Here is a 15,311-nt window from a genome sequence, read left to right on the forward strand (position 1 = left end):
TGTAACAAGATGGACAGAGCTGAAATCTGTCCCTTTAATGAACTAGCTGATAAACCCTTTTCTAAACCTTCTTGTAGAAAAGACAATATCCTAGCGATCCTAACCTTACTCCAGGAGTAACCTTTGGATTCGCACCAGTATAGGTATTTCCGCCATATTTTATGGTAAATCCTTCTGGTAACAGGCTTCCTAGCCTGAATCAAGGTATCAATAACCGACTCAGAAAAACCACGTTTTGATAAAATCAAGCGTTCAATTTCCAAGCAGTCAGCTTCAGAGAAGTTAGATTTTGATGTTTGAATGGACCCTGTATCAGAAGGTCCTGTCTTAGAGGTAGAGACCAAGGCGGACAGGATGACATGTCCACTAGATCTGCATACCAAGTCCTGCGTGGCCAAGCAGGTGCTATTAGAATTACTGATGCTCTCTCCTGTTTGATTTTGGCAATCAATCGAGGAAGCAGCGGGAAGGGTGGAAACACATAAGCCATCCTGAAGTTCCAAGGTGCTGTCAAAGCATCTATCAGAACTGCTCCTGGATCCCTGGATCTGGACCCGTAGCGAGGAAGTTTGGCGTTCTGGCGAGACGCCATGAGATCTATCTCTGGTTTGCCCCAACGTCGAAGTATTTGGGCAAAGACCTCCGGATGAAGTTCCCACTCCCCCGGATGAAAAGTCTGGCGACTCAAGAAATCCGCCTCCCAGTTCTCCACTCCCGGGATGTGGATTGCTGACAGGTGGCAAGAGTGAGACTCTGCCCAGCGAATTATCTTTGATACTTCCATCATTGCTAGGGAGCTTCTTGTCCCTCCCTGATGGTTGATGTAAGCTACAGTCGTGATGTTGTCCGACTGAAACCTGATGAACCCCCGAGTTGTTAACTGGGGCCAAGCCAGAAGGGCATTGAGAACTGCTCTCAATTCCAGAATGTTTATTGGTAGGAGACTCTCCTCCTGATTCCATAGTCCCTGAGCTTTCAGAGAATTCCAGACAGCGCCCCAACCTAGTAGGCTGGCGTCTGTTGTTACAATTGTCCAGTCTGGCCTGCTGAATGGCATCCCCCTGGACAGGTGTGGCCGATAAAGCCACCATAGAAGAGAATTTCTGGTCTCTTGATTCAGATTCAGAGTAGGGGACAAATCTGAGTAATCCCCATTCCACTGACTTAGCATGCATAATTGCAGCGGTCTGAGGTGTAGGCGTGCAAAAGGTACTATGTCCATTGCCGCTACCATTAAGCCGATCACCTCCATGCATTGAGCTACTGACGGGTGTTGAATGGAATGAAGGACGCGGCATGCATTTTGAAGTTTTGTTAACCTGTCTTCTGTCAGGTAAATCTTCATTTCTACAGAATCTATAAGAGTCCCCAAGAATGGAACTCTTGTGAGAGGAAAGAGAGAACTCTTCTTTTCGTTCACTTTCCATCCATGCGACCTTAGAAATGCCAGAACTAACTCTGTATGAGACTTGGCAGTTTGAAAGCTTGAAGCTTGAATTAGAATGTCGTCTAGGTACGGAGCTACCGAAATCCCTCGCGGTCTTAGTACCGCTAGAAGGGCACCCAGAACCTTTGTGAAGATTCTTGGAGCCGTAGCCAATCCGAATGGAAGAGCTACAAACTGGTAGTGCCTGTCTAAGAAGGCAAACCTTAGATACCGGTGATGATCTTTGTGGATCGGTATGTGAAGGTAAGCATCCTTTAAATCCACTGTGGTCATGTACTGACCCTCTTGGATCATGGGTAAGATTGTCCGAATAGTTTCCATTTTGAACGATGGAACTCTTAGGAATTTGTTTAGAGTCTTTAAATCTAAGATTGGCCTGAAAGTTCCCTCTTTTTTGGGAACCACAAACAGGTTTGAGTAGAACCCTTGTCCTTGTTCCGACCACGGAACCGGATGGATCACTCCCATTGTTAACAGATCTTGTACGCAGCGTAGAAACGCTTCTTTCTTTATCTGGTTTGTTGACAACCTTGACAGATGAAATCTCCCTCTTGGGGGAGATAATTTGAAGTCTAGAAGGTATCCCTGAGATATGATCTCTAGTGCCCAGGGATCCTGAACATCTCTTGCCCAGGCCTGGGCGAAGAGAGAGAGTCTGCCCCCTACTAGATCCGGTCCCGGATCGGGGGCTCTCGGTTCATGCTGTCTTTGGGGCAGCAGCAGGTTTCCTGGCCTGCTTGTTTTTGTTCCAGGACTGGTTAGGCTTCCAGCCTTGCCTGTAACGAGCAACAGCTCCTTCCTGTTTTGGTGCAGTGGAGGTTGATGCTGCTCCTGTCTTGAAATTCCGAAAGGGACGAAAATTAGACTGTCTAGCCTTAGCTTTGGCCTTGTCTTGAGGTAGGGCGTGGCCCTTACCTCCCGTAATGTCAGCGATAATTTCTTTCAAACCGGGCCCGAATAAGGACTGCCCCTTGAAAGGTATATTAAGTAATTTGGACTTAGAAGTAACATCAGCTGACCAGGATTTTAGCCACAGTGCCCTGCGTGCCTGTATGGCGAATCCTGAGTTCTTAGCCGTAAGTTTGGTTAAATGTACTACGGCCTCCGAAATGAAAGAATTAGCTAGTTTAAGGACTCTAAGCCTGTCCGTAATGTCGTCTAGCGTAGAGGAACTAAGGTTCTCTTCAAGCGACTCAATCCAAAATGCTGCCGCAGCCGTAATCGGCGCGATACATGCAAGGGGTTGTAATATAAAACCTTGTTGAACAAACATTTTCTTAAGGAAACCCTCTAATTTTTTATCCATTGGATCTGAGAAAGCACAGCTATCCTCCACCGGGATAGTGGTACGCTTAGCTAAAGTAGAAACTGCTCCCTCCACCTTGGGGACCGTTTGCCATAAGTCCCGAGTGGTGGCGTCTATTGGAAACATCTTTCTAAATATTGGAGGGGGTGAGAACGGCACACCGGGTCTATCCCACTCCTTAGTAACAATTTCAGTTAGTCTCTTAGGTATAGGAAAAACGTCAGTACTCGCCGGTACCGCAAAGTATTTATCCAACCTACATAGTTTCTCTGGTATTGCAACGGTGTTACAATCGTTGAGAGCTGCTAAGACCTCCCCTAGTAGTACACGGAGGTTCTCCAATTTAAATTTAAAATTTGAAATATCTGAGTCCAATCTGTTTGGATCAGAACCGTCACCCACAGAATGAAGCTCTCCGTCCTCGTGCTCTGCGAGCTGTGACGCAGTATCAGACATGGCCCTAGCATTGTCAGCGCACTCTGTTCTCACCCCAGAGTGATCACGCTTGCCTCTTAGTTCTGGTAATTTAGACAAAACTTCAGTCATAACAGTAGCCATATCTTGTAATGTTATCTGTAATGGCCGCCCAGATGTACTAGGCGCCAAAATATCACGCACCTCCCGGGCGGGAGATGCAGGTACTGTCGCGTGAGGCGAGTTAGTCGGCATAACTCTCCCCTCGCTGTTTGGTGAAATTTGTTCACATTGTACAGATTGACTTTTATTTAAAGTAGCATCAATACAGTTAGTACATAAATTTCTATTGGGCTCCACCTTGGCATTGGAACAAATGACACAGATATCTTCCTCTGAGTCAGACATGTTTAACACACTAGCAAAAAAACTTACAACTTGGTTATAATCTTTTTTAGCAAAAAAACGCACTGTGCCTCAAAGAGGTACTAACGATTAAATGACAGTTGAAATAATGAACTGAAAAACAGTTATAGCATCAAACTTTAAAACAACACAACTTTTAGCAAAGGTTTGTTCCCATTAGTAAAAAACAACACTAATTAAATTTGTACATAAGAAAACAAAACAACGTTTTTTATTCACAGTCACTATAAGAATTCTCACAGCTCTGCTGAGAGAATTTACCTCCCTTCAAAGAAGTTTGAAGACCCCTGAGATCTGTCAGAGATGAACCGGATCATGCAGGAAATATAAAAGTAGCTGACTGGAATTTTTTGATGCGTAGCAAAGAGCGCCAAAAACGGCCCCTCCCTCTCCCACACAGCAGTGAAGAGAAACGAAACTGTCACAATTAAAGCAAAAAACTGCCAAGTGGAAAATAATGCCCAAATATTTATTCACACAGTACCTCAGCAATGTAAACGATTCTACATTCCAGCAAAAACGTTTAACATGAGAATAGTTATTAAAAGGATTAGTGACCTTTAACACAGTAGTTCCGGTGAAATACCATCCCCAGAATACTGAAGTGTATACATACATGTCATTTTAACGGTATGGCAGGCTTTTCTCATCAATTCCATTCAGAAAATAAAAACTGCCACATACCTCAATGCAGATTCATCTGCCCGCTGTCCCCTGATCTGAAGCCTTTACCTCCCTCAGATGGTCGAGAACAGCAATATGATCTTAACGACTCCGGTTAAAATCATAGTAAAAAATCTCTGTCAGATTCTTCCTCAAACTCTGCCAGAGAAGTAATAACACGCTCCGGTGCTATTTTAAAATAACAAACTTTTGATTGAAGTCATAAAAACTAAGTATAATCACCATAGTCCTCTCACACATCCTATCTAGTCGTTGGGTGCAAGAGAATGACTGGGACTGACGTAGAGGGGAGGAGCTATATGCAGCTCTGCTGGGTGAATCCTCTTGCATTTCCTGTTGGGGAGGAGTTATATCCCAGAAGTAATGATGACCCGTGGACTGATCACACATAACAGAAGAAATAAAATTTAATTATGTACTGTCCCTTTAACTGGTAACGTTAGAAAACACAACAGAACATCGCTAACAGAAACCGCAGCTAAACAAGACTGCCTCCCTTTTTAAAAGCAGTTCTTATGTATCGTTTAAAAAGGAACCCCACAGAAAAACTTGTATTCAGAAAGCAATGAATAATAAAACTGTCTGGCCCCTCTACAACACAAACAAAAAGCACAACGTTTCGGTCTGACCTTAATCATGTTGCAACATGATAAAGGTCAGATAGACTGAAATGTCGTGCTTTTTGTTTACGTGATGTCCCAATAAATAAGAATTGAACATTTCTTCAAGTGGTGCTGCTACCTTTTTATATTTCTGCCATTGATTGGGGTATGTGCAGGACCCCTGGAGCGTGCACAGGATTGCAGTAAGTGCTGGGCATTTTTTCACTTTGGCCCCTCTACACCTCAGCGCTAAGCTGAAGTGCCTACCTGATCCTTGACTGGCACAGAGCTCTGGAGAAAACACGCTAGCTGCTGCGTGTGTAAACCGCCATAAGCAAATAGCAGGGAAATGGCACGAAGACACAGCGCGCCCTGCAGTCTGAGGAGCTCCGCCCCTCGTGATGTCATGGCCTGCTCCGTTTAACAGACCGCAACTGCATCTGTTTCCACTGAAACACAAAGCAAAAAACGACTGCCCTTTCTAAAACACTGAGCCACCAATAAAAAATTTAACACAATATTAAACTGTTTTTTAACTCTTTGACCCACCGTTGCAGTGCCCTGCATCCTGTCAAATGTATCCTGAACTCATGATAACTTAGCCCCCATAATAATGCAGAAAATTGATAAAGTTCCAGGGTTTCTGAATAAACTGTCAAAAACTAAAATAGCACTTACCTGCACCTACGACAGGAGGACATCCCACCTTGTATGAGAGGAAGCCCCTCCTCACAGAGACCTATGGATAGAAGGAGGAGCAGAGTAAGCTTACTCTGGCATTCTGTTTGAGGGCAGCAACTTGTCAGGAAAACGCAGTGAGGCACACCCCAAAAGTTCCTGACTGCTTAAAAGCTACCACAGCACTACTGAAGAGACTAACGTGGAGTACAGCTAAACCCAGTATGATAGGGAAGATCAGAGCAAGCCTGCTCTGGCTTCAAAATAAAAAAAATCTTGATAGAAGAATCTTATGCAGACACCTAAACTTCACCTCCTCCTTGCACTGAAGGCAAAGAGAATGACTGGGGGTTGTGGGAAGGGAAGAGATAATTAAAGGGACAGTTCAGCCAAAAATGTTCTCCCCTTTAAATTATTCCCAATGATCCTTTAAACCTGCTAGAGTGTATTAAATTGGTTACAAGTAGCTCCTTTACTCCTATTTCAGCATTTGAAATAGCTGATTTAGCCTGTGGTATCGCCACCTATACTGAACAAATGAATACTGGAGTATAGGCTATTGAATAGCCTAAGTATACACAGCCAGCAGAAGAGATTACACTCTCAGTGGGATGCAGGATAGTTAAGTAATAAAATGATAAGTTTCCATTGTTCTCTCTATGTATTGAGCTTTGGTGTTCCAGCCAAATAAAAGATAAGGAAGCAAGTCTGTTTACACAAACTTAGAACATGAGATATGATATCACCTTTAAGTTCAACACATTGTAATAGGCTGTGGTTTCAAAGCACAAAATCAGCTACTTCATATACACAAATAAACATGAAAATGGAATTTCTCAAATATTTTATACTCTGCAGTTGGTATAACAAGTCATTTAAAATACATTAATGGAAAAACAATTTTACAGTGTACTGTCCCTTTAAAGGGACAGTCTAGTCCAAAATAAACTTTCATGATTCAGATAGAGAATGTAATTTTAAACAATTTTCCAATTTACTTTTATCACCAATTTTGCTTTGTACTCTTGGTATTCTTAGTTAGTTACTAGAGGGTGTTAGTTCATGTGTCTCATATAGATAACACTGTGCCCATGCACGTGGAGTTTCAGTGAGCCAGTTCTGATTGGCTAAAATGGATGTCTTTCAAAAGAACTGAAATAAGGAGGCAGTCTGCAGAGGTTTAGATACAAATCACAGAGGATAAAAGTGTATTTATATAACTGTGTTGGTTATGCAAAACTAGGGAATGGGTAATAAAGGGATTATCTATCTTTTTAAACAATAAAAATTCTGGTGTAGACTGTCCCTTTAACAGCATTGCTGTGGTGTTCTTTGCCTTCTCCTGCTGGCCAGGAGTTATATTCCCAACAGCAATTGATGATCCGTGGACTCACTGTGTCTTATGAAAGAAATATATTTATGCTAAATCTTTAAACAAATAAGGTTTGATGAAAGCCATTCTAATGTTCCGGAAGAAACTATACTTTTTGTTGCTCATTATAAAATGAATGCACTTTTGAATATATTTTATTCTAAACTAGGTAGTTTAGAAAAATAAAAAATGTACCTGAAGAACAGTTGTTACTGTGACAGGTTTCAGGAGATGAGGCTATCAGCAGGTAAGGAAAAGTAAACCATCTTAAACAAACCGCTGAAGGCATACCATGGCACTTTAACACAGTAATTGTGAAGTTTTTGGGACTTTCCAAGTAAAACATTTTGTACATAATGTAATATGTTTCATTTGATATAGAATCAGTGCCAACAAATGTGCTGCAATGCAGAATTTTATGTACAAGTTGCAGGAAAAAAAAAGCGTAAAATATTTATACCACCTTAAATCTAGACGTGACAGATTCAAACTAAGTGCTTCCCACAGAAAATATAGATTATTGTCTTGAAACTTTGTCAAGTTGGAGGCATCCCTAAAAGTCCAGGTAAGTATAATTTGGATCTATTAATTTAAAAAGGTAAATATTAACAGACTTTATACCTTATAAATTAACCACTACTAATCAGTAGGACCATGTTACTGCATAATTGTAGACAACAGGGAAATACATGCATTGCCATCTGACCTCTTAGGAATGTTTATGGACACAAGTTAATATGCAGTGTATAGCACTTGGAATGTGGATCCTATGTAAACTGCTTTTCACTGCGGTAGCTGTCCTTATCGCCTGGACAACTTTAAAACAATAAGTATCAGTTGTGTATTTCCTGCACTATTCCTTTGAAATGTACACTTGCTGCATATCTTTATGTACAATCCCCTTTTCTTCTCTATATGTCTTTGTTCTTTGCAATTTATCTTCTTCATTAAAATGTTCATGATGCTGTGAAGAACAGGATTGGTTTTATGGTCTGTGGGACAGGGTTAGCCAGAACTGAGCACATAAAGCTGTAAAGAACACAATATTTTAAACCAAGTGTGTCTGGGTAAAAAGGGCTACAGCTCTTTAAAGGTTTAGGGACATTCAATACTGAATGGAACAAAACCTGACCTCCCTAAAACACCAATTCCATTGCATTGCATTTGATAATTCCTATAATACTTTGAAAGTAAATAAATAACCACCTACAGGAATATTAAAGGGACATTAATCCAATTTATTTCTTTCATTATTCAGGTAGAGAATACAATTTTAAACAACATTCCATTTTACTTTTATTTTCTAATTTGCTTCATTCTTTAGATATTCTTTGTTTAAGAAATAGCAATGAACATTGGTGAGCCAATCACACAAGGCATCTATGTGCAGCCATCAATCAGCAGCTTCTGAGCCTATCTAGATATGCTTTTCAGCAAAGAGTATCAAGAGAAAGAAGCAAATTTGATAAAAGAAGTAAATTAGAAAGTTGTTTAAAAATTGCATGCTCTTTCTAAATCGTGAAAGAAAAAATTTGGGTTTAATGTCCCTTTAAGTCCCCCGAGGTTCTGGTCTGCAAATAAAAATCTCTTTATAAAGTTTGGGGACAAAGTATCTAAACATAGATTTCGACAGCAGATAAGAACCATAGGCCCAACAAGTCTGCCCAAATATTTTCCAAAAGTATAAACTTATCTAGTTTGTAGGATAGCCTTATGCTTATTCCAGGCACTCTTAAAGAGACATTATATCCATTTTTTTATTTCATGATTAAGATACAATTATAAACAACTTCCCAATTTACTTCTATTACCAAATTGTCTGTTTTCTTGTTATCCTTTGTTGAAAAGCAGGAAGGTAAGTTCAGGTGTGTGCATGTGTCTGCAGCACTATACGGCAGCAGCTTTGCAACAATGTTATACATTAGCAAGAGCACAAGATGGCAGCACTATTTCCTGTCATGTAGTGCTTCAGGCATGTGCACACTACCTATCTAGGTATATCTTCAACAAAGAATAACATGAAAATAAAGCAAATTTGACAATAGAAGTAAATTGAAAACTTTTTTCAAATTGTATTCTCTTTTTGAATCATGAAAGAAAATGTTTGGGGCTTCATGTCCCTTTAAAGTCCCACACAGTGTTTGTCATTACCACTTCTTGTGGAAGTTTATTCCATGAGTCAATCACTCTTTCTGTAAAGAAGTGCTTCCTCAAATGACTCCTGAGTATACTACCCTTTAACTTGAGATCATGACCCCTTGTGCTTTCCTTTTTATGATAAATACTCACAGCCTCAGCTTTACTAAGCCCCTTAATATACCATCATCTCTCCTTAAAGCTATATATATTTAGGCTATTGAGCCTCACCTGGCAAGTTATTTTTTAGACCATGTACCATTTTAGTAGCTCATCTGCACAGATTCCATTTTGTTTATATCCTTCTGGGAGATCTGGTTGCCAGAACTGCACACAATACTCAAGATGAGGCCTAATGATCTGTAAAGTGGCATAGGAACCTTACTATTTCTGCTGCAAATACCTCTATCAATACAACCTTAGCACTCTACTGGCCTTACTCGCTGCAATGCTACATTGCTTGCTAAATTTTAAATTATCTGAAATAATAATTCTCATGTCCAGTTCCTCATTTGTAACCGTCATTTGAGCCAGCTTAGGTATACTTTCAACAAGTCATAGCAAAAGAACAAAGCAAATTAAATATAAGTAAATTGGAATGTTGGGCAAACTTACTTTGAGTTTTTTTTTCAAATTTTCAGAGCTAAAAATAACACGGAAAGGGGAAAAATAAAAAAAGTATATTGCAAAGTTGGTTTATTATGCATAACTAGACATTTTATATAAATATTTCAAGGTGTTTACTGTCCCCTTTAACTATGCAAGCAGCAGTTCAAAAACACCATTATTTTTTTGCACTTTTATGTGCCATTGAAGAAGATTGTTACATTGTCATGTAAACGTAGGAGTATGATAAACAATTAAGAAACCCTACATTTTATAACCTCTCAAATCTAGGCAGAATTGTATAGTGGGACTTACCTTCATATGGTGTGTCTGGTGGGCCAGCTATTTCTCCCCGAAGCTCTGAGAAATTCTCATCTACTAGATCTACTTTGATTTGGTTTTTGCTAGTCTAAAGAAATAAAAATAGTATTAAAATTCTGGTACATTAAAATATAAAAATAAAAACTGCATAAAGAGTAAACCCTAGAGGAGGTCATTTTCTAGGAAGGAGGACGTTTAAAAAAATATTTACTCTACAATTAGGATAAAATATTTTTTTTCCTTTTTTTTTTTAAAAAAAGGGGGGAAATGTGAAAAATTTAACAACAAATACAGTGTAAATTATGAGAAAATGTTTTTAATAATACAGTGGAAATCTCAACCCAGTTATCCCCAACTAAATACAAGTTTGTGGCTACAAATAGGACAAATCTACTAAAATTCCAGTATGACTTACATTCTGTGCACTTACATTCTATTTTTCAAGTTTAAAGGTTTATTTTAAATTCTTATCAGTTACAAACATAAAACAGTGCGATGATATTTTGGAACATCATGAGATAATGTTGAAAAGAGAACGATGTTCAATCATTTAAAGGGACACTGAACCCAATTTTTTTCTTTTGTGATTCAGATAGAACATGCAATTTTAAGCAACTTTCTAATTTACTTCCATTAGCAGATTGTCTTCATTCTCTTGGTATCTTTATTTGAAAAGCAAGAATGTAAGTTTAAATGCCGGCCCATTTTGGTGAACAACCTGGGTTGTTCTTGCTGATTGGTGGATAAATTCATCCACCAATAAACAAGTGCTATCCAAGGTTCTGAACTTTCTTTTTCAAATAAACATAGCAAGAGAACGAAGAAAAATTGATAATAGGAGAAAATTAGAAAGTTGCTTAAAATTGCATACTCTATCTGAATCGCAAAAGAAAAAATGTGGGTTCAGTGTCCCTTTAACATTGTGCTAATATCATACAAATTGCACTAGATATGGATACATAATATTCACATTGTAAGTGGTCCACTCACTAGACCTGGTGTCCTTAGGATGGCGGTCTGTGCATTGCCTAGTATGGTATGAGTGAGGACCATGATACAATTTTTAAGAGAGTGAACCAACTAGTAAGTCCTTGTATCTGTGCTTCTCCTATTCGTGCAATTTAACTTAACTTAAAACATTTCAAACCTCATGATTTAGAAAAACATAAAATTATGCTTACCAGATAATTTCATTTCCTTCAGTATAAGGAGAGCCAACGGCTTCATTCCTTACTGTTGGGAAATACTGAACCTGGCCACCAGGAGGAGGCAGAGACACCCCAGCCAAAGGCTTAAATACCTCTCGCCCATCCCCAAGTCATTCTGCCAAGGGAACAAGGAACAGTAGGAGAAATATCAGGGTATAAAAGGTGCCAGAAGAAAACACAAAATGTAGGGGGACGCCCATCGGAGAAACACGAGCAGGAGCCGTGGACTCTCCTTATACAGAAGGAAATTAAATTATCTGGTAAGCATAATTTATGTTTTCCTTCTTAATATAAGGAGAGACCACGGCTTCATTACTTACTGTTGGGAAACTTATACCCAAGCTCTAGAGAACACTGAATGATAACGGGAGGAACAAAAATAGAGGAGGACCCTAATCGGAGAGCACCACAGCCCGCAAAACCTCTCTCCCGAAGGCTGCTTTATCTGAAGCGAAAACGTCAAATTTGTAGAATTTCGAAAAAGTGTGTAAGGAGGACCAGGTAGCCGCATTACAAATCTGATCCATATAGGCCACGTTCTTAAAGGCCCAAGAGGAAGCCACTGCTCTAGTAGAATAAGCCATAATTCTCTGAGGAGGTTTATGTCCCGCTGTTTCATAGGCTAAGCGGATAAGACTCCTCAAACAAAAAGATAAGGAAGTTAAGGAGATCTTTTGACCCTTTAAGCTTTCCAGAACATGCCACAAACAAGGAAGAAGTTTGCCTAAAATCCTTAGTAGCTTGAAGATAAAACTTCAATGCACGAACCACGTCCAAATTATGAAGTAAACGTTGCTTTGAAGAAGACGGATTAGGACACAAAGAAGGGACCACAATCTCCTGATTGATGTTGCGGTCTTACACAACTTTAGGGAGAAACCCTAACTTAGTACGAAGGACAGCCTTATCCGAATGGAACACTAGATAAGGAGGCTCACATTGCCAGGCGGCAATCTCAGATACTCTTCACGCCGAGAAAGAGAACTTTCCAGGACAACAATTTAATATCAATTTCATGCATAGGCTCAAACGGAGCACGTTGCAAAACTTTAAGAACCAGATTCAGACACTAAGGGGAACCAAAGATCTCTACACAGGTCTGATCCTAATCAGAGCCCTAACAAAAAAGACTGAACATCTGGAAGCTCAGAGAGTAACCGGCTTACGAACTTGGATGAGTATCAATAACTCTCACAGAAAAAACTCTTGGCTAGGACTAAGCTTTTAATCTCCACGCAGTCAGCTTCAGAGAATATAGATTTTTATAAACAAAAAGGACCTTGTTCCAGCAGATCCCTCTGACAAGGTAACTTCCATGGAGAAGAAGATGACATCTTTACTAGGTCTGCGAACCACGTCCTTCGCGGCCACAATGGAGCAATCCGAATTACTAACGCCTGCTCCTGCTTGATGCAGGCCACTACCCGAGGAAGGAGTGGTAATGGCGGAAAAAGGTAGATTAGATTAAACCTCCAAGGCACCGCTAATGCATCTATTAGCTCCACCTGAGGATCCCTGGACCTCGACCCATATCTTGGTAGTTTGGTATTGAGACGAGACGCCATGAGATCTATCTCTGGCATCCCCCACCTGTAGCATATCTCTGCAAACACTTTGGGATGGAGAGGCCATTCCCCCGGATGAAAGGATTGTCTGCTGAGAAAATCCACTTCCCAGTTGTTCACACCCGGGAATGTGGATCGCTGACCGCGAACAGCTGTGTGCCTCCGCCCACTCCAGAATCCGAGATACTTCCCTCATTGCTAGGGAGCTTCTTGTTCCCCCTGATGGTTAATTTAAGCCACCAAGGTTATATTGTCTGATTGGAATCTGATAAACCGGGACAAACCAAGAAGAGGCCATACCTTCAGGAGCATAGTAAATTGCTTGAAGTTCCAAAACGTTGATCGGGAGGGAGTGTTCCTCCTGTGACCACAGGCCCTGTGCCTTCTTGGCACCCCAAACAGTTCCCCCTCCTGAGAGGCTTGCATCCATAGTCACAATCTCCCAGGATGGTCTGAGAAAGGATGTTCCTCGGGACAGATGATCTGGACAGAGCCACCAAGAGAGCGATATTCTCGACCGGTTGTCCAGCATGCACAGCTGTATCTGTCTGAGACGGAACGTGGCAAAAGAAATTATGTCTATGCTGGACACCATGAGACAAATTACCTCCATACACAGATGGCCCTAAAGAGGTCTGGAGGGCAAGACATGCCTAAGCGAGCTTGCACCGTCTCTGGTCGGTTAGAAATATCCTCAAGGATATTGAATCTATTAAAGTACCTAGGAATTCTACCATGGTGCTTGGAATGAGAGAACCATTTTCTTCCATCCATGTGATCGAAGGAGAGAGAAAAGAGATACTGAATGGTCCTCTGCTAGATGAAAGGATGGTGCTTGAAACAATGTTGTCCAAGTAGGGAGCTACTGCTATACCTTGGGTTCTGGCGACGGCCAGGAGAGCTCATACAACCTTTGTAAAGATTCTTGAGGCTGTAGCTAGACCAAACGGAAGTGCAATGAACTGGAAGTGCTGATCCAGGAACGCAAACCTTAGGAACTGGAAGTGGTCCCTGTGGATTGGAACGTTTTGTTGAGAGTTTCGTTGAGAGTTAAAAGTGGAAAGGAGAGATGGGAATATTAATTTACCCTGGGTTGTAAATCAGGAAAGATACTATATCAAGACAAATACACCCTATGTTAGAATCTGAACTGATGGAATTATTGTAGTATATATGAAGACAAATATGTATGATATTCTGTTGGATTTGTTCTGTTGAAACAATTTTCTTTTTTTGTTTGTATCTGATATAGAATACTAATAAACTTTTCTTTTTTCCAAAAAAAAAAAAAAAAAAAAAAAAAAAGGAACGTGAAGGTAGGCATCCTTCAGATCTATAGTGCTCATGAACTGTCCTTCCTGAACTAGAGGAAGAATGGACCTTATTGTCTCCATCTTGAATGAGGGGACATTTAAAAACTAGTTTAAGCACTTTAGGTCCATAATTTGGACGGAGAGTTCCAACTTTCTTTGGGACCACAAACAGGTTTGAGTAATATCCCAAACCACTTACTGCAATAGGAACTGGGACAATGACCCCCTAAGGAGGACAGATCCCACACGCACCCCAGAAAGGCTTCCCTCTTTTCTGGTCTTAAAAAGACAGGCTTGAAAGGAGAAATCTGCCCTTGGGAGGATGAGATTTGAAACCCATCTTGTATCCCTGAGCTATGACCTCCAGGACCCATGGATCCTGCACATCCCTGGACCAAGCATCTGAAAACATCGAAAGTCTGCCCCCTACACGATCCAGCTTTGGATCGGGGCCGCCCCTTCATGCTGACTTGTTCTTGGCAGGCTTCTTGTTATGCTTGGATTTATTCCAGGATTGAGCCGGCTTCCAAGTGCTCTTGATTTGCTCTGACTTAGAGGACTTTTCAGAACAAAAGGAACAAAAATTAGATCCTTGTCCCTTAGATTTGTTCTTTTTATTCTGCGGTAGGAAGGCACCCTTGCCCCCTGTAACCGTGGAGATAATGGAGTCCAGGCCTGGACCAAATAAAATGTTTCCCTTAAAGGGGAGGAAAAGTAGACTAGACTTAGAAGTCATGTTCGCAGACCAGGACTTCAGCCAGAGCGCCCAACGCAGCTGCACTGAGAAACCAGCAATTTTAGCATTCAGGTGAATAATCTGCATGTTTGCATCACATATAAAAGAATTAGCAATTCTCCAAGCCTTAATTCTGTCTTGGATAACGTCCAGGGGACCCTCCACCTTGATCAATTCCGCTAACGAGACACACCAGTAGGCCGCAGCTCCAACAACCGAGGCAACAGCAACTGCCGATCGAAATAAATATCCTGTATGCTGAAACATTTTCCTGAGAAAAGTTTCCGTCTTCTTATCCATCAGCTCTCTGAAAGACGAGCTATCCTGTCAAGAGGGATAGTAGTACACTTAGCCAACGTGGAGATAGCACCATCCACCTTAGGGACAGAACCCCACAATTCCAGCTGAGAGTCCGGGAATCATTATTTTAAAAGGCAGACAAAGGGGAAAAGGAAGATCCAATTCTATCCCATTCGTTTTTAATAATATTTGAAATT

General features: G+C 40.7%; 1 protein-coding gene across 1 annotated transcript in view; it reads right to left on the reverse strand.

Annotated features, from left to right (window-relative positions):
- The window catches only part of UBE2K (ubiquitin conjugating enzyme E2 K), a 331,497-nt gene that overhangs the window by 226,242 nt on the left and 89,944 nt on the right, over nucleotides 1-15,311 (reverse strand). The window contains exon 2 of the mRNA XM_053704042.1: nucleotides 9,987-10,080. Coding sequence (XP_053560017.1) covers nucleotides 9,987-10,080 — 94 coding nt within the window. The remainder of the gene's footprint in view (nucleotides 1-9,986; nucleotides 10,081-15,311) is intronic.

The sequence above is a fragment of the Bombina bombina genome, chromosome 2, assembly GCF_027579735.1.
Source record: "Bombina bombina isolate aBomBom1 chromosome 2, aBomBom1.pri, whole genome shotgun sequence".
NCBI lineage: Eukaryota > Metazoa > Chordata > Amphibia > Anura > Bombinatoridae > Bombina > Bombina bombina.